General features: G+C 43.3%; 1 protein-coding gene across 1 annotated transcript in view; it reads right to left on the reverse strand.

Moving 5' to 3' along the window:
- The window catches only part of PARP8 (poly(ADP-ribose) polymerase family member 8), a 119,087-nt gene extending 115,238 nt beyond the window's left edge, over nt 1-3,849 (reverse strand). The window contains exons 1-2 of the mRNA XM_066568953.1: nt 3,512-3,849; nt 2,762-2,816 (exon numbers count right to left, since the gene is read on the reverse strand). Coding sequence (XP_066425050.1) covers nt 2,762-2,816; nt 3,512-3,602 — 146 coding nt within the window. The 5' untranslated portion in view covers nt 3,603-3,849. The remainder of the gene's footprint in view (nt 1-2,761; nt 2,817-3,511) is intronic.
- Between the last annotated feature and the right edge of the window lie 16,252 nt (nt 3,850-20,101).

Consider the following 20,101-nt stretch of genomic DNA (forward strand, 5'->3'; position numbering starts at 1 on the left):
TGCTTGTGGCTCCTGTGGACTGGAAAAACAAAAGTCATCGGGCTGAGTATCTGAAACAGGGCCCACTGGCTGATGACCATGATCTAAAAGAGGGTCTATCATTTTGGGACAACTCCTGAGTGCAATAACCAGAAAATGGTGTTACCACTCAGGAAGAGCGCAGCTGCAGCAGTGTCAGCAGAAAAAGCTCATACCCAAAGGCCAGAAAGAGGGTCCTAGGATGACCTTGAGCTCTCCTGAACTGTCACCATGTATAAGTCACTGCTGCTGACCCTTACTGGAGACTTGCCCAAATGCTGCACACGTTGCAGTAGAGCTGCTGCTGCTCCACGAGAGCCTCCTCTAAGAAGAAACCACTCACACACCTTTGATGTACGAAGCTGAAGTTTTTTTCTGAACAGCTTTCATTTTACGCACTTTATACATATGAGAGCTTACTGGCGTAAGCCTGCCACTCAGCACACCACTGTACACCAGGAATACCACAGAACAACTTCCTAAATCACAACACAAACAAGGAGGGAACACAGAGAACACAAAACCCTCCTCTAAAAGGATGCTTTCTTAATGTGCTTAAAATGTTAAAGGAAAGTGGAATTTGAGTGTGCTCTAAGTAACAACCCACTTCCACCAATTTCTGTAAGCATTACGATTGTTTCTCAATTCTGTTTGAATCATCAAGGTCCTGAGACTGTTTTTCAGTCATCAATTTCCTAAGCAAATGCTGACCCCTGTTTAAATTCAAGGCTGAGGAATATAAGGCCCTCTTCCGTTTCTCATTGAGCAAGTGCCAACACTTTATTTCAACATTGATAAACCAGTTTGTTTGCCATCAGTTATGCCCTTAGGCTTTTCACTTTATTCAGCTCAGAAAATGGAAACAATAGACAGGTTTAACTTCCTGTTTTCTTCTATGATCTTTGGTTTAGAGAACAGTTGAAAGCAACTTTCAAATTCAGTCATTTTAGTTAAATGATAAATGGTGTCTCTGTTAAATAGTTTTTACTTTATTGATTTGAAGGAATCTATTCCACAGCGGATACTGTAAAGAAAAGCACACATCTTTATTGATGCCAAGAGAACATGCAGGGGTTAGCACCTCCATATGCATGTCTGACTGTGGTTTATTTTACACAGGCTTTTATACTTTTACAATTCTGGCATCCACCCTTTTTTGTTTCCTTATATGAAAGGTACAGTTTTAGGGGCTGAGATCTTACATAACTTGTGGTTTCATTATCATAGGGTTACAAACATGGTAGATAGTTCCTATCATATTCATCACATTTATCCAACTGATACTATGCTTTGCTATGACAGTGCTTTATTGATTACATTCTTCTCTTTTCTATCTATTAAAACAAAACTTATGAACTTACGATTCCACATTTTTCTTGCCTTTCATGACAATTAACATGCCTCTCCCTCCTTATCACCGTAGCCCACCAGATCTAGGCCCTGCTTGCAAAAGTGAGCAGCCACACCTCTCAGGATTTGTGAATTCATGCCTATGCTAAGGTGCTTATGTCACGTGAAGCCTGTGTTTCAGTATCAATCCTTTCAAAACTGTCTTAAAACCACACCAAAACAAAGCATATATTAAAAGACTAAAGGCAAAGGTATACTATGACCAACCCAAAAATATATTGGTTGTCAGATACTGGGTGAAATATTCTGCTTCACTGAAAATGAAAGTTGTCCTTTCCTTTAGTAGGAAGTGGTAGGGTAGTGAGGTGGGAAAACATTTTTCTGAGCAGCCCTGAGAGCCTGGGGACCATCTGGGAGCCTGGTCCTACAGCCAGATCCCAAAGTATGCACAGAGGGAGCATTGATGGCTGTGGGAGTGCTGCCTCCACTGACAGGCTCACTTGCAAAGAATACAAAAGAATGCAGTACTTTAATGTGATGAACCCTGCAAAAGAAAAATAACTGACAAAGGTAGAGAGAAACTGAATTATCTAAAAAAAAAACCCCAAAATAAAAGCAAAACTTCTTGCTACATCAAATTTTAAAAATCTAGCTAAAAGAGACCAACTTACCATTCAATTTTCTTTTAGCACCTTATAACTAACAATCAGGGAAAGCAGAAAAATGTGCTCAAGTTTCTACATATATTTCCTTTTGAAAACTGACACGTACAACAAATGAATGCTGAAATATATTTTGAAAATGTGTACACGTTCAATCCAATTTATGACCACAAGCTGGGATCTACTTAAAAATACTATTTAAAACATTCAATACAGCATTTTTTTAGCCTTCTAGGTAATACTGACATTTCATTTAATGTCTCAGGAATTTAATTTGGTCAACTGCAGACAGCCTTGCATCTGCCATGGGACCAAATATGGCTCTCATGCACTGAAGTAAGCGGCTGATGTGAAATTTGGCCTATTTGTTATTACAATCTTAACTTTTCCCAGTTTTTTAACACCGATTAACTTTACACCATACATTGATGCCTTTGCAATGTTTCTGTTAGGTTTACATCTGGCAGGAATTCTTTATCTCTACATAAATTGAGGAAAAAAACAAAGATAAAAAGCTTCACAGAGCAGGACTCTAAGGAAGGAGCCTTTGACGACTAGGATCACCTTTCTCATCACCTCCCTCCACACCTCTTCCTCACTTTACGTTTGCACGAAGGCTGATGATTTAATCATCCTTGCAAAAGATAAGGAAACAAAAAAACCTGCCACGTTATTGAACCACTGCATTTTACTGCCACCAGGAAATGGAGTCATTACTGTTAAAAAAGTACCTTTTGGAGCCTCCAATATAGGTGAAGGTAAAGGTGGAGTCTGAGTACCTGAAATCTGAAAGACAAAGAGCTGCTTTATTACAACTTGTCTTTATTTCGGCTGAAGTAGCCGAGGCTTTACGGAGCAGCATTCAGCTCCCGACACGGGGGCGGTGGAGAGGGAGTCGGGGTGAGCCAAAGGAAATGCAGCATCTCCCCCCAGCCCCTCGCAACAAGTGCCCGGTGCTATGGCAACGGCAGGGAATTCCATTGTCACACACGGCAACAGGCAGCCGACAGCCGGGCTCCTGCGACGGCTCACGGCCGCCGGCACCGCACCGGCACCGCCGATCCCCAGGGAGCCGCTGGCCCCGACCGGGCCCCGTGTGCGCCTGGGTGTGCCCCCGGCCTGGGGCCGGGCACCGGGGGCGGCCGCCCGGGAGCAGCCGCGTAGCGGAACCGCGCGGGCTGCGCCGGGCTCGGACTCGCCCCAACGCTCCGGGGCTGCTGCGTGCGGCCGCCGCTCCGCTCCCCGCCTCGGGATGCCGCCCCCCCACCCCGCCCGCCCCTTCCCAGCCGGCGCCCGGTCTCCTCTGCCCTCATATGCCCTCGGAAGGAGAGGAGGAAGACGGGATCTGAGAGCGGCCCCGCGGCCGGGAACGGCGGCGAAGGGCACGGGCACGGCGGGAGCGCGGTCCGGGGCGGGCGCGGCGGCGGCGGCGGCGACGGGAGCCTCCGCGCCGCCAACCTGGCGCCCGGGGACAAACTCACCTGCAAACAGGCAGTCCTTTTCCGCCTTGCACTTTTGGATCACAACGTCAATATCCTTCTGAATCCTCTCTTGTCTTGAACACATCCCCATGAAATAAATCCCAGGGGAAAAAAATAGCAGCCTTTATTTCCACCCCACCCCACCCCCCGCGCTGCCAGGGTTTTTTTAAGATTCAGCCCGAAAGAAGGAGCCCGGGGCTGACGAGCAGGAGCCTCTCCGGCGGCACGGTGAGATCCGTTCGGCCGGTTGGAGGACGTTGGAGGCAGTCGGCGGGAGCCGATGTTGTTTGCCCAGATGCGCCCGCCCAGATGTGCCGCCGCTGCCGGCGAATGGCAATTTCCTCACAATGGATCCAACGGAGGGTGGCGGCGGCGACACGGGATCCCCCCACCCTCCCCCTCCCCCCCCCCACGCCCTCTGGGTTTTTTGGGGTTGGTTGGCTGGTTTGGTCTTTTTTTGGAGGCGAGAGAAAAAGGAGAAAAAAAAAAAAAAAAAAGGAGGAAGAAAAAAAAAAAAAAAGAGGGCGGGGGGGCCAAGCCGACCCGGCCGCTGCCGCTCACATCCCTGCCCCTCCCGCCAGCAGCGGCGATCGCCGCGCAGCAGCGGCAGCAGCACAGCGCGGAGAGCCGGCGGCGGCACCCGCACTCGGTCCCTGGCGGCGCGGCGGGGCCGGCGCTTGCTGCAGCGACGCCGAGCCGCAGACCCTCCCCTCGCTCCCGGCCCGGCACGTACGGCCCCCGCCGGCTCCCCCGGCGGAGGCGGCGCGGGGGGAGGAAGAGGCGGATGCACAGAGCCGTGCGGGCGCCCCGGGAGGCGGCGGCGGGCGCGATGGTCACGGCAGTGCCGCCCGCGCTCGCCTCCGCCCGCCCGGGCCCCGGGCACAGGCTGCCGCCGCCTCCCGAGCAACGGGGAAATGCCAAGAGGAGTTCCGCGGGCGGCGGGGCGGCTCCCCGGCCGCATCGGGAGGAAGCGGGCAGCGCCGTGTTGCGCAAGGCCGGCGGCGGCGGGGCGGAGGAGAAGGGCGGCTGCGGCCGGCGGGGCCCGCTGCCCTCCGTGCCCCCGGCGGGAATGCCGGCCCGTGCCGCCCTTCCCGGGAGCGGCCGGGCTGCGCTGCCGGGGCTGCGGCTCTCCTGCCGCCGGCCCCCGCGCCTCCGCCGCGGCGGCCGCGCTCCTGGCCGGCCGGGAGCAGGGCAGGGCTCTGCCCCGCCGTTCCCGTTCCCGGCAGGACAGCCCGGCAGCCGCACCTCGGCCGGTGCCGTCCCTGCCAGCCTCCCCCTCCGACCTGTCGACGGGTGTGCGTGCCCATGGAAACAGTAAAAGGAGGATCTCTGTGACCACCGCGGTGTTAATTGCGCTCCTCTCCCTTCATTCTCCCGCAAAACTGTCTCGCAGACCTAAGGGCTTCGGGAGAGGGCTCGGGTAGTACAGTCCCTAGCAGTGGGCGCTCATCCAAGTTACAGGCTTGGGGATCTAGTCCAGAACAAGTAATGACCATAATATAACTTGGAACGAATCATCAAGTCCGCAAAAACGGGTATTCTTCCACCCCAGCGCAATACATAAAATCAGGTCTGAAAGTAGTAGAAATGGGTTTGGTATAAAATTGAAAGAATATTCACAAAATTCAGGTTTTATGTATTCACCCTGCTCTAAACAGCTCCAATGGATTATTCATTCATAGTGGGTGGGGTTTTCTTTCTCATTTAGGAAGTCTGTATTAATCTTGTGTTATTGATTTCAAGCACAGAACACAAGCAGTATTTTATGAAAAATTAAGTCCATATTTTTTTCTATGTATAGGAGGGAGTGGAAGGGAACTTTAAATCCACATGATACTTCCTGCCTCTTAATAAAATAATTTATCTTGAAGAGAGACTTCCAGATGAGTTTTCAGTGTGGAAACTGTACAAGATTGCTTTTCATGTGAGTCTGTCCTTGAATAAAACTTACATACAGTTAGGAATAGATTTTTTACCATAAAAGCTTATACTTTCTTCTGCTTTGGTAAAGCAGATGGGACACCATGCTAATGCTTTTCAGCAGGAGATTTATATGAGGAAGCTTTTCTGGAACCATGGCAGGAGGTTTGGAGCTAGATGATCTTCAAGGTTCCTTTTAAGCCACACCATTCCATGGTTCTATGATTTTACTCAGCAAGAATTTTCCAAGGCATACAGAAATTATCACTATAGTCCAAAATACACTATAATATGGTAAGACACTGTCATTCTGTCAAGTGATGCAACATTGGTTAAGAAGTGCTGCTTCTTGAGGTGTCTTTCTAGCTCTTCCATCTAGAATATCAGCAGCCATGTTTGCTGCCTTCCCCTTCATCACAGTTTAAAGACTTAATCAGAATTTGATTTATTCTGGTGGGGGTTTTGTCCTGAACCTTGTAGTGAAAGGTCTCTGTTATCCCTCCCAGGTGGATCAGGAAAGGGAGAGGTTATTAGCCAGTTGCAGGATATTTATGCTGACAATTCTGCTTACAGTTTATTCTTACCACAGGGTTCTTCTCAGTGTCATGTCAATTAGCACGATTCTTGACTGCCTTTTTAAGCCTCAGACTCAGTTTTCATAGGCTTAGTAACAGTGAATTGAAAAGTCATCCACGAACTAAAAACACAATGTTCTAGAAAGTTAGTATGTTTGGCTTGACAGCATCAACTGAATTGAACAAGAAGTCTGAAAGTACGGTTATTTATTCTGTTGTTGTTGTTGTTGTTGTTAGTGGCTCTTAAATTCCTATTTTCTTAAGTCAATTTGACCATTGATTTACCTGGTGACTTCAGTACGGTTATGGCAGCAATTGCTGATTTCAGTGAGGAAAAGCTTGATCATAGCCTGAGGTCATTCCATGTATTAAAATACTGAAAATCAGGTGTTGGAAAGTCAAGGTGAATCCATAGAATTGATCCCTAAATTTGTAAAGATTGACAAGATGTTGGCATGCAGGTGCCTTAAGTGTTATTGCAAAGGTGTCTGTATGCATGCTTTGATCCCTCTACAGGGGATGTACCCCCCGTGCTGGTTTTGGCTGGAGCAGAGACACACAGCCATGAAGAAACTTCCTGGAGAGCTTTACAAGTAATTTCATGAGCAATAGAACAGTTGGCCTTGAAAGTAATGGTCATGGCTCAAGTGAATTCAGAATATGGCTTTCCAGTTGCTTTCAGTCTAAAAAACTGGTTCATGTAATTTCTAGTTTTGTCCCAAATTCAGCTCAGCTCAGTTATATTGTACTGAGCTGATTAAGTAAAAAAGAAACACAAATAACTTTTATGTTGTTTGGAAACCTGAAAATATTTACAGAGGTGTAAATGAAGTGAAAGAAATTAAATTAATGGAAGTACATGATTAGAAAACTTATGTGACAAGACTGGCCCAAAATGTAACAGGAAAATAAGAAGCAACACAGTGAATGTGTTTCAGTAATGTGTGAACAGTGACTGAGAGGAAATGCATAGGTCAGACAAATCCTGCTCATAAATGCGTTTTGCCTTTTTTAGACTAAGCAGATATCTTTCATTTTATGCCAGAAATAACTCCCCTTCCCACCTATTAGTAAAGCTGTTAGAAATATTTCAGTAAGCATCAGGACACCCTGTTCTCTCCCCAGCTCTCTTTACATATTTTTCTAAACGTGTTCATGTGACATATAAACACACACTAGAAGTCTTAAGAAAAACTAAAAAAAAAAAAAAAAAAACTTGAAAGCTTGCCATTGTAGGGAATACATACAACTTAGGGCAGAGGTATTTGGCATCTGTCTAATATCTCTAGTGCAGGAGAGCATTCAAAAGGGCAGAGGCTAGAAAAATAATTCAAGACCACAAAATGGCCATTGACACTCTAAAAGAGCAACAAAAATCTTTCTCCGCTTTTATAGGCTCCAAATAAAGCTGTAGTACAATCCAAACCAAACTTCTAATTTTTCTCCAAGGTCCAGGAATAACTGCCAGTCACCAGTAGAGTGAAACTCAGAGGTGTCCGAAGACAGTGACTTCCAGGGGTAGAACATTTAAAGGATCATATCCATTGCACTCTTAAGGCATAAAACACAATAAAGTGATGGTAATTTCTAAAGCAAGCCGTCCATGAGCCAGCAGTATGCCGTTGTGGCCAAGAAGGTTGGTGGTATCCTGGGCTGCGTTAGGAAGAGCAGTGCCAGCAGGTCCGGGAGGCCATCCTGCCCGCTCTGCACAGCCCTGGTGAGGCACATCTGGAGAGCTGTGCCCAGTTCAGGGCTCCTCAGGACAAGAAGGACATGGAGCCCGGGCAGCACATCCAGCTCAGGACTACAAAGTTACCAAGGGATAACTTTTGAGGACAGGCTGGGGGAGCTGGGCCTGTTCAGCCTCAAGAGGAGACAAGTGAGAGGAGACCTCATCAATGTCAGTGACTGCAAGGAGGGGTCACAGCAGAGACCGGGCTCTGCTCGGCAGTTCCAAGCAATAGGACAAGAGGCAATGGGCAGAAACTGATGCCCAGGAAGTTCCACCTGAACATGAGGAAGAAATGCTTTCTGATTTCCCAGAGAGGTTGTGGAATATCCCTCACTGGAGATGTTAAAAATTCATCTGGGTGCAATCCTGTACCATGTGGTCTAGGATGGCCCTGCTTGGGCAGGGAGGACCAGATGACTTCCTATGGGCCCTTCCAGCCTGACCCATGCTCTGGTTCTGTGATTAGCCTGAAAACAGCACTGAGGTGTGAGGGATGTAGGAGCAACACTTACCTGTTCATGCTAACAGAGAAGTGACACATGGCATAAAAACATCTTTGGTGTCATTTTCACTAGCCACCCATTATTAGCAACTACAGTCTAATATTCTGATGTAATAGATGTAATGATGTAATAATACTCAGAGTTTATGTAATTTTCTTTAAGCCTGTATGAGTTTTAAGAGAGATATGAAGTCAGCTGTGCTTAATACCATTACTGCTGTCCATCCAAGTAGTCAATGGCACTCTACGTATATACAATCCATAATGATGTTTTCCTGGTGAAGTTATAAATATATTGACTTCTTTGGGTCATCACTGCAAGTCTGTGATTACTTGGCTTAAAATACACTAACACAGGGAACTTAACAGGATTTCAGACTGAATTTCACTATAAGTAAAGCATCTTTACTGAGTTTTGGAGTGAGCTAGCACCGATCCATTGATAAAAGTAATTTCCTTAAAAAAAAAAGTTAAAATGTAATTAATAACATGACCTAAAGTATTGGTTTAATTCTTAATAAAAACTTCAAATATTTTTGATTTTAAAAAGTAATGTCTTCAATTACAATATGAAACAATAGTTTATATATATATCAGCTGTCCAGCCCTCAGTAATCTCACTCTTGCACCGAGAATGGCACAGGAACAGGCGGAAGGCAGTATTATAGAAAGAGCAAAGAAGGCTTTATTCAAGAGAACCACACGGTTTATTTAGTGATACGATACATTCTATTTGATTAGCTAACTGACAAAAACATCTTCCTCATACACTGTCCTTGAGAAGAACAGAGAGACTAAGTAGAAAAACACCACCTGCAGATTGTTTACACTTAACAAGTTATCACGTCCTTACAACTCCCTAAAAATTCTCACAAGCCACTGTGAGAAGTGCTTGCTGTTTCATAGTAATAGAGGGGGAGAAAGCATTGAAGTGATAGAGGACTAAGCCTTATTTTTTTCAATTCAGTCCAAAATAACTGTATTTATTTTTAATTTTAAAAAGTGTATGTATTAAACAGCCAGAATAGTCACCTCAAAAAAAAAATAATCCATAAACATGTACAGGTGCTACACGCAGATGTAGTGTGGATTGCTCTGAATTGCTATGACAATGTTCTCTAACATTCCATTCAAGTGAGTGCTCAGTCTTTCCAGATGGCACCGAGGCCCACAGTAGCTAAACCTATGGCTCCTAGCAATGTTTAGTAAAGCATGCAATTAGAGTCCCAAATGACACCACATTTCATTGTAACTCTTAGTTTTATACTTTGTAATGATGGTTTTAACTTGTTCTTCTTTTTCCTCCTTCACTAGTATCAGATCAGCTTTCAGTCTTTGCTTGTTTGCCTCACTTCCCCTCTTTATTTTTCCTTTCCTCACTAACTCTTACACAATTAGGACATTTCTTTTCCTACTGCATGTAATTATTCCCTCTTTTCAACTCTGAACTCCTGTGCATCCATTCAGTACCCTTCTTGCAGCCCACTCTTGGTATCTCACTGCATAAGCAGCTCACATTAGAAGGGCTGAAGTGGAACTTTTTTTACAGAAACTGGAGTTTTAAAAGAAAGGCAAGCAGGAACATTTCAAAACCTTATATACACAACTTTGTGATGTCAGTCACCATCAAGTCCAGAGGGAAGCCCTTAAGTACCTGTCAGTTCCTAAACAGATTTGTCTCTTTCCAGTAACCTTGCGGTTTCTACAAGTAGTGGGCATTCCTGGCTGCACAAAGGCAATGCTCTCTAATGGAAGCGATGGGGCCTCAATTCTCGATTACTCTGCAGCCGGGTAGGTAGCATATTTCTCTAGAATTTGAGAGTCCTGAGTGTGTAATAGACTGTCATTAAGTTGAGCTTACTGTGCCTCTTATCAGTTACAGCCTAAGGCCAAGCAGTGATCAGTGCTGAAGGTCCCCCTCCTGCCTGAGCATAACAAAGCCTCCCCATCAATCTGAGGCACCTGTCTCCAGGGGTGCAGATAAGCCCAGGAGAGAGGCAGAATTTCAGGTCCCTTCCTTACCTGGCCACAGGCTGTGCCTCTTTACAACTCTTCTAAATAACCTTCCCAAGAGCTTTACTGCTTCCAGTCACTTCACAGGGAGCCTGGATGGCTTTGCTATGCACACAGAATAGCTGAATTTATGACCCTGAGACCTGTAAACACTGCTCCCAGTTCACACACTGCTCCTAGGGACACACTGGTCCCAGAAGTTTAGTGAATGGCTCAAGAGTACACAATTCCTGAAATTTGTACTATTTCTGGTGTCATTAAGTGCAGCATTAAGCATTAAGCATTTACTACATGGTAAATTTCTCAATTTCTGAGCAAACAGACAGTTAAAAACCTTAAAACAATCTACTCTGTTCTCTTATCCAGATTGCAATTTCTTAATAGCAAATAGTCATGCCAGAAAGTACTGAAACCATAAAATACTTACCTTGCTAAAAATAACCAGTTAAGTCCATTTTCTGCTATAGTAAATATCATTCACCAAGTCACCATCTATTATCAGGTACTGATGCTTTCTTTCTGTAACAACTTCCATTGCAGCCAACCTGTTCCTCACCTTAACTAAGAATCTGTTACCCCAAATTAAAAGGGATTGTCAAATATTTCCTATTTAGATGGAATTGATAGGGTGGGAAGCATTCAGCACCTTGCAAGATTAACCCTTAGAAACTGAGGACTAATTCCATCAGTAGACCGTGTCACATTTACACTGCAGGCTGTGGGGTACTGATCTCTGACCAACTCTAAATGAGAGGCTGAAGAAAGGGGAAGATTAGCCTCTGTGCTGCTGCAGCTATACTCTTTCCTGTAGCAAAGTCATATAGTGTTTGCTCAACCACTGCTGCACAACCTTGCTTAACTTCACAGACATAATTAGATTTGGGTGCCTACATTTGTTCCCTTCAGAAGATTGGAACCGGGAGTTAATGCAATGTTCAGTCAGTCTTCTTAAACCAAGGCTCTCTTTAATCTTAAAGAACTAAACATAAAAGAAAGTGACATTTACAATGATTAATGAGCGTATGCAACTGTCTCCTCTAACTCTTACCAAAAGCATCCCAAGCTTGTATACAACAGCCAAACTTTCAGACTTCATAAGGGTGTCTTCCTTGGTCACTTTCCCATAGTCCTCCATCCAGTGCCTCAACAGCTAAGGGTTTTTTCTTTTTAACTGTTTACAGGCTGTCTTTTATGGTTGTTTCTTATCTGGCAGAACAGTTGTGTCATGTGGCAGGAGCTAAGATAGCTTTTTCTCCTTTATAAATAATAGCTTAGCCATTGTATTTAACATTAAAATCATGGAAGAGAGTGCATTGTGTGGGGTTTTGCTTATTTCTGTAGCTGTTAGGAAACACAGCCAAACATGTAAAGTATTCACCACATTGGCCATGCCTTTTGGTAGTTATGCAGACAATTTGTTTGCAAGCCATGCTCATGATTGCCACAAGTATAGCAAATACAAAAAGAAAATGTGGAATATTTAAAAAAAAAATCTGTCCCAGGGAAATGTACAATGTTGCAGGGGAAAGAGAAGAAGGGGAGATAAAAACTGAAATTAATAAAAATTTAAGAAATAACTGGAAGAAAATGAGTGAGATGGCTTTTACTTGGAAGAGAAGAAATATTTAGGTAATTGAGGTTTTTTAAAGGTCCTAAAGTCAGTATTTTAGCTTCTGATTAAATAAAATAATGTCCATGGGTATTAACTATTAATGAAGACCAGGCTTCTGCAAAGCATATCTAAGCTTTCAGTATGAGTAGTCCCACTGATGCAAGCAAGATAAGTTATGAATTAAAATTAAATTATTAATTAGGTTTTTAACACAAGTCGTAGTTGTGCCACATCCATACTTTGTTGGATTTTTTAAGAAAAAGCATATTAAAATGGTGGCATTTTCTGTAAATCTATTGATGCTTTGCCTGTTCCAGTAATAGTATATATCGATCTATCTATCTATCTATCTATCTATCTATCTCTCTATCTATCTATCTATCCAATTTAAATTAATACTAAAAGCAAGCCCTCATAAATACAATATATTCTTGAAAAGGATTCCAAAATAATTTAGTGTGCTTATTGTAAAGATTCATTAATATCTTTGGAAAGGAAGTTGGTGTATGAAGGACCTGGGGGTGCTGTGGGTGAGAGGCTGCACATGGCCCAGCCATGGCACTCACAGCCCAGAGAGCCAAACGTGTCCTGGGCTGCACCCAGAGCCCTGTGGGCAGCAGGGGAGGGAGGGGATTCTGCCCCTCTGCTCTGCTCTGCTGAGACCCACCTGGAGCACTGCATCCAGAGCTGGGCTCCCAGCACAGGAAGGACAGGGACCTCTGGAGACAGTCCAGAGGAGGAGCACAAAGATGGTTGAAGAGATTGAGCTCCTTTCCCATGAGGAAGAGCTGAGAGAACTGGGAATATTCAGCCTGAAGATAAGAAGGTGAATTGTGTCCTTCCTGTACCTGAAGAGAGCCTACAAGAAAGATGGAGAGAGACGACTTACAAGAGCATGTAGTGACAGGAAAAAGAGAGTATGTTTATATTAGATTTTATAAAGAAATTCTTTACTGTGAGAGTGGTGAGGCAGTGGCCCAGGTTGCCAAGAGAAGCTGTGGATGCCCCATCCTTGAAAGTGTTTAAGGCCAGGCTGGGGATGGGGCTTTGAGCTACCTGCTCTAGTGGAAGATGTCCCATAGCAGGCAGGTTGAAACTGGATGAACTTTAAGGTCTCTACCAACCCAAATCATTCTATGATTCTGATTCTATGGCACAACGACTAATGAAGCAAAGCCTACAGCAGTGTATGTACTATCTACCTTCTCCATTTCTTCCCTGATACAAAAAACATGCAGTAAGACCATGGTTATATCCTGAAAGTAAAGATACACTCTTGTAGGCAGTTTCTCTACCTTAGCTCAGAGAGAGGGGTGTCATATTAGTTCAAAACCACAAAAATATTGAGGAAAAACATGCAAAAAAAGTTTCTGGATTAAGAGTGTTTTCAGATCTTCTATGCGACCTTTTCAGCTTTTCTTTTCTTTCTCAGCTCTGCTTTGATTCTTTCTCTTAAATGAGATCTAGGCTGCCAGCAGTGAAGTAACCCATTTTACAAATCCTGCTGTAGCTCCATCTGTTTTGGTTGAACTTTGTCTTTACTTTGTCCCATCAAAAACCCATAAGAACTAATTAAATATATTATAAAATGCAGATGAGCTCTCTTGTGACTGATAAGGTTCTTTTACAAAGCTTACAATGTGTTTATACTAAAGCTTACATAGAATAAGACCAATTTATTTTAACATTCACAACATGAAGTATATAGTTGTCTAAATAGTCTAACTGAATTATACTATTCTTGCTATGTGGGAGTAGTATAGAAAAGCAGCAAAATTGGTACTAGGTCATTATTAATGATTTCCAGGTGTAAACTTCAAGGTTTTTATATTTTTATATAAAAACATATTTTTTCTTATTTGTTTTCTTTTTTTCTTTGAAACATATACATTTGTGAAGTATTTCAAGGGTGAAAATAATCAGTTGATAATGTGTCAGCAAATTTTCTTTTTGCATTTGCATCTGCCGGCATTAATTACTAATATGCTCATCGTTGTCTTTATTTTAGTTTTTTATATATGCTGCATGAGGTCTGGTGTGCAAAATAGTGATAAAATGTTACATAAGGAGATTTACCTTGGTTTTCTTATCTTTATGAATTTATTTTATGCCACTATGGACACTTCTATACTATCAGCTTTTTTGGTTTCTTTTTTTCCCTTATTAAATTAGATTTTCATCTTCCTACATAATCTGAATTCTGTAAACTACACAGATGTAGCTCTTGGCACAGTATTTCATACTGACAAGAGAATGCTAAAAGAGAAATACAGATGGATAGACTTCTAAAATATTCAGGTCTGATTTCTGCATTTCATTAAGCATGGTCACAAGAGCAGCACTGACTAAATAGTGGGAAAAAATCTTCATGGAGACATTTACCAATTCCTCCCTTGACTATAATCCTACCCCTTATACTTGCTTATCTTAGAAAATATTCAGCAGGATTGTTGTATTAGATGATATGAATAGGCAGACATGATAATTCTGGTACCAGTATTAGCATTTACATTAAGACAGCAAATTATTCTTTTCTGTTTACATAGTCCAGAAAGACACAGCATTATGTAACATAATCACAAAAAATACAATAAATAAATTACTAAAAATACTAAAGTGAACTATTTTTAAGCAATATAGTACTCAACAGATGTTGACAAAAAGGTGATTAAATGAAGAAGTGATACACATATTCATGAAAATGGCAGGGCAATGGTTTTTGGTATTCTGAGGTCATTTCATCTGACACCTTGGCTGTTGAATCAACAAAAAAGGTAAATCATATTTGGTTTTTATAAAGCTAAACTTATTTTTGTCAACCCTTCTTGAGATTGAAAAAGGATATAGAGAAGTTCTGGTCCATTTAACAAAATATTGATCTTTTAAGCCTGAAACAAAAAGTTTTGTTTTGGGACTCTCATTTGAGGAAAAACTAAAGTTCATAAAATTGCCCTGTGAAGAAACATCATTTTATACAGGATTAGAAGGCCTGAGGAGACCTCATGTCAATGCCTCACATTTATGGAATGCCTATTGACATGTATGTAAATATTTTACAGAAGATGAAGTAGCTTCAACAAAGGACCCCAGCTCTAGAAAACTCTATCAGCTCCTAGCAGGAATATTTGGCAGAATTCAGGTTTGGTTTTCTTTCTGCCTTGACTGGAACAGAGAAGCAGTGAACCTTCAGCTCCACTGTTCTGAAATCCCTCAGGAGGACCCCAGGCCCTTGCTCAATGTTTTGGTTTAGACAAAGAGAGACAACTTTACAAGCTCAGAGCAAATGCACTCATCTGAGAGCTGTGTTTTTATGGCACTCTTTTCAGGACCGTAAATCTGTCTCCTGAAGAAGGAACTCAGTTCTACTTTCCCATATGTGGAGTGAATGCACAAGCCACATTATTCAATGGAGGAGAAGATTATGTTCTGCTGGGAAAAAAATAACCTATTCATGCATTTAACCAGAATAAAAATTTTAAATCTCCCTTAGAAGGCATTTCTGTTACTTGATAAAAAGAGCAATTGTTCATATACCACTCTGATACTCTACTACGAAGGAATAAGTAAGAAGAATGTCCAGGAAAATTAGGCATAATTTGAGCACCTTTGTAATTTGGAAATCCTTAATTTTCAGAAACTTGTTGATTGACATAGTCATTAGTATTCTCAAGGCCATGTTCCTTGAACAAGAACAACCAGCAGGGCAAAATATGATCAATCAAAATCACTGTAAAATACAAAGTTTTTAAGCATTATTTTAAAGCAATTGCAAAAAGATAATAAAGAGATAAAAGAAAAAAAAAATCCAGACTAAACTTTGAATGTGAATGTCAACAACAGCCACTACAACATAGTATAGAAAGCAGTTTCTTCCTTCCCCTCCCCACTTCCTCCCCTGAAATGATGATGAAATTTCACCAGTTCAGTTCAAGCTTCCACTATCCACTTATCTTCTACCTTTGCCTATGTGTACCATTTGACCTTGTGCAAAGAGTGAGCTGAAGCAGAGAATGAAACCAAAAATCAAATATACATAAAAAGTGATTTTCAACTAGATCAACTCTTGAAATGGATTTTTGCAAAGCTGTACACAAAGTAACATGCTGATTCAAGAGAGGGTACAGGACTGGATGGACCAAACCACACCGATCAGTTGTAGCTACCCTGAGAAGTTTCCCGTATTGGTTTGGCACAGCCTGGTTTTTTGTAGTGGGGCTGCATCCAACCCCACCAGCTTCCAGCAGCTTCTCACAGGAACCAGCTTTTGGTGGCTCCTGTGAGAAGCTGCTGGAAGCTTTCACTGTGTCCAGCAGAGCCAAACCCTGATGTCAAAAAATCAAAATAAAGTCACAAGGTTTCAGCTTCTAGTCAGCGAAAAGGAGGAGGTGAGAACATGTGAGGAAAACAACTTGGAAAACACCAAGGTCAGTGGAGAAGGAGGGGGAGGAGCTGCCAAGGGGGAGGAGGTGCCAAGATTCCTCTGCAGGCCGTGATGAGACCAAGGCAAAGCAGCTGTGCCTCTGCAGCCTGTGGGGATCCACAAGGGATGCAGAGATCCACCCCCAGCCCATGGGGATCCAGAGGGATGAAGAGATCCATGCACAACTTGTGGGAATCCATGGGGGATGCAGAGATCCACCCCCAGCCCATGGGGATCCACAGGGGATGCAGAGATCCACCTGCAGCACATGAGGATCTGTAAGGGATGCAGAGATCCACCCCCAGCCCATAGGGATCCAGACATCCACCCCCAGCCTGTGGAGATCCATAAGGGATGCAGAAATCCATGCACAGCCTGTGGGGATCAATGGGGGATGCAGAGATCCAACCCCACCCCATAAGGATCCATAAGGGATGCAGAGATCCACCCCCAGCCCATAGGGATCCATAGGGATGCAGAGATCCAGCTGCAGTCCATGGGGATCCATGGGGGATGCAGAGATCCACCCCTTGCCCATGGGGGGATCCATGTGGATACAGGGGATGCAGAGATCCACCCCCAGCCCGTGGGGATCCATAAGGGATGCAGAGATCCAGCTGCAGCCCATGGGGATCCATAAGGGATGCAGAGATCCAGCTGCAGCCCATGGGGGAGTTGCCCATGCAGGAGCAGGTGGGTGCCTGGAGGAGGCTGTGATGGGAGACCCAGTGGAGAGACAGGGCCCAGCTTCCAGGCTGGAGCAGCCTGTCCTTGGAAGACTGCACGCCATGGAAGAGTGACCACGCCACAGGAGTTTTGGGAGGAGTTTCTGCCCGTGGGAGGGACTCACAGTGCAGCAGGTGTGGTCTGGCTGCTGCTCCTGGGAGCGAACCCACACTGGAGAAGTTCACAGAGAACTGTTCCCATGGGAGGGACTCCATGGCCTCACAGGGGAAGGATTCCTCTCCTGGAGCAGTGGAAGGAAGTCTTGGTGATGAACTGACCAAAACTCCCCTGCCCTGTATCCCTAGCAGTGGGAAGGAGGAAGGAGCTGGGGGGAAATGGTGTTTTATGGGCTTATTTTACTTCTCATTATCCTCCCCTGATTCTGTTAGTAATAAATTTCACTTTGCAACTAAAGTTGAGCCTGTATTGTCCTATATTCCTCCCAGTCCTTGTCTCACTCATGAAGCCTTCGATAATTTTTTTTCCCTTCTCCCTCCTTTGCCCAGCTGTAGCAGGGGAAGGTGAGTGAGCAGCTCTTGTGGGTGCCTCTGGGCCAGTGTCAAACCACAACACTTCCCAAGTCCAAATGTCATCGTGCATACACTGATAAGAGCCAAGCAGTCTACTTACCCCTTGCACAAGAACATAAACATTATGGTCTAAAATATAAACCTTTTACAGAAGTACAGAATATGTCACTTCGCCTCAGTTGTAAAAAATGCCAGCTGAGCTGTACTGCTGAAACATTTGATGTGATGACAAAATAACTCATCATAAAGTGAGGTTTTAGAAAATGGGCGGCCCACGTAACATGATGCACTTGTCTAAGTTACCTCCTTAACACGCAACAGATCAGAACACCTGGACTCTGGAGATGGGTAGGCAGCCAAGTGGGAAAGGACACAAACTACCCAGGAAGGAGTGGTCCTCATAATGCAAACATCAGTCTCTATTTTTCAGATAGTCTGGGAACAGATCCATGTGTTCCAATTTATGAGGGCACAGATTCTTGAGTCAAGCCTCCTTTCAGTCTGGAATAACAAGTATCACTGTCTCACCTAAATAGGTACCAGCAGTTTTGATTATGTGAGCTTCCCACTGGCTGATCCATAGAAACAAACATTGTTAAGACCGTCACTCACCTGTCTTCCTATCTACAGAGGAGTAGCAACACTACCCAATTAAATTGTTCTAAACACCATTTGTGAAGAATATATTCCAGAAGAAATATTGCAGGGGAAAAGCGGCATTTTATCACACATTCAGAAACTAAATTTCTTCAGCAGCAAATGCCCCAATAAATTCTTCACATTTTAAAAATTATGTATTGTCCTATGGCCTTATTACATTTTAAGAAAGTAATGTAGCATTCCTAATTCTTCAGGAATAAATGAGTGTGGAGACCTGTGCACTTGTATTCATTCTTTGGCTGCTGCAGTATTCAGCTATAGAATTAGTCACTTTATCTACATTATCCTGAAATATTTTTTAACAGTAAAGACAGTGTACTGGCATCAAGCTTCACACTGTGAGTACAAAGAATAAAGCTCTTTATGTGCCTGTTTGCAGCTTTCTCTAATTATTCCCTGTGTTTACTTTCTCATTTACATCCAGACATAGCTGGTAGAAAAGTTTGTGCTTCATAACTTCATCCCATTACTAAAAGATTTGCTAAATCCCACCTCACTATCTGTCTCTGAGATCATAGCAAATAATAGACATCTGAGTAAGCCCTTTAATTGTATGTATTCAGAACTATTCAGTTAGATATCTGAGGCCTTTTACATTCATTACTTTTGAAAGCTAAAAATTACTTTTGGGCTGTACATCTTCTTTCAGTTCTAGGACTGCGCATCAGGTTGATTGGTACAATTTTGTTTTTCTTGGAGTCTTCTAAGACATGGGGGGACTTGAGGGCTTTGGGAAGTATGTGTTTGGGGTTCAACACAACAGGTGAACAAGAAAGGAAATGTGGCAGGTACATAAGCCAAGCAGACAGCAGAAGCTGGTGATTTAGTTTTAATTTAAAAGTTGCCTCACTTTTTTTTTCCCTAAGCAACTGTACTTTTATAGCAGAAGCTTGAGTTCTAGATAATTTCTGACAAGAAGCACTAGTCTCTTCAACAGTTTGCTGCTCACTCCTATAGGTAATACCACATGACAAAAACTGGGGGTAAGTAGAGTTGGGGGTAAGCAACTGTAGAGATAAGGCTCCTATAGACTCCCATAGCTACTCTCTCTATAGCTGGAGGCAAGTTGCCTGTCCTGCTAAAGTGCATGCCTATGTTAAGAAACCCAATCGTCCCTTTCTGACTAGTTGCAAAAGTCATGAGGTACCCAGAGCTTCCTTCACTGCTGTGGGCTGGAGGTGTCCCCAGACTACCTGTTTGTTTCTGGCTGCCACACCTTCAGTTCTGTGCATTCTTCTGTTGCTGCTGTTAGCCAGGCTGTGAGCTCTGCACCAGTCATACAGAAGACTTGGACTCCATTGTGCAGAGATTTCCTTCAACAGTGAGAGTAGGGATGGGGAACAGGGAACAAAAAGCAATGACAGATTTCCTTTGAAAGGCATGAAGTTCATACAGCTGAAGTATACAGTAAAACAAGGGCCTAGAACATTCAGTTGCACAATGTCCAGGCTGGTAGAAAATACATTGGATGAATTGTTGCAGAAAGAACCTACAAATACTCTGTATGGCTACAGCCTAAATCTGTGCTTTGAGATTAAGGAAGCAAAGCCTCCTATAGACAATGGAGAACAATATGGAATCTGAATTTCCTCTAGTTCAATATTATTTCCTTGATAAAAGGATATTACCTTTCAAAAACAGTATGATTGCATATCTCAATTTAAGGAAGCACCTGTGGGAACTGCCCCCTTCCCCCCATATAGGTTCCAGAGCATGTACATATCTTCCAGATATTACTTTACTATCCCATATAGATTTCCTCTTTTTTTTCAAAAAATTCTTCCCACAGAATTAGATCATTACTACTCAGTGTTATTTTCTGTATTGAGGAAAAGAAAAAACACTCCTGAGTATTTGAAATAAAAACATAAACATGACCACTTGTAGTTTAAGCAAAACT

Source organism: Molothrus aeneus, chromosome Z, assembly GCF_037042795.1.
Source record: "Molothrus aeneus isolate 106 chromosome Z, BPBGC_Maene_1.0, whole genome shotgun sequence".
NCBI lineage: Eukaryota > Metazoa > Chordata > Aves > Passeriformes > Icteridae > Molothrus > Molothrus aeneus.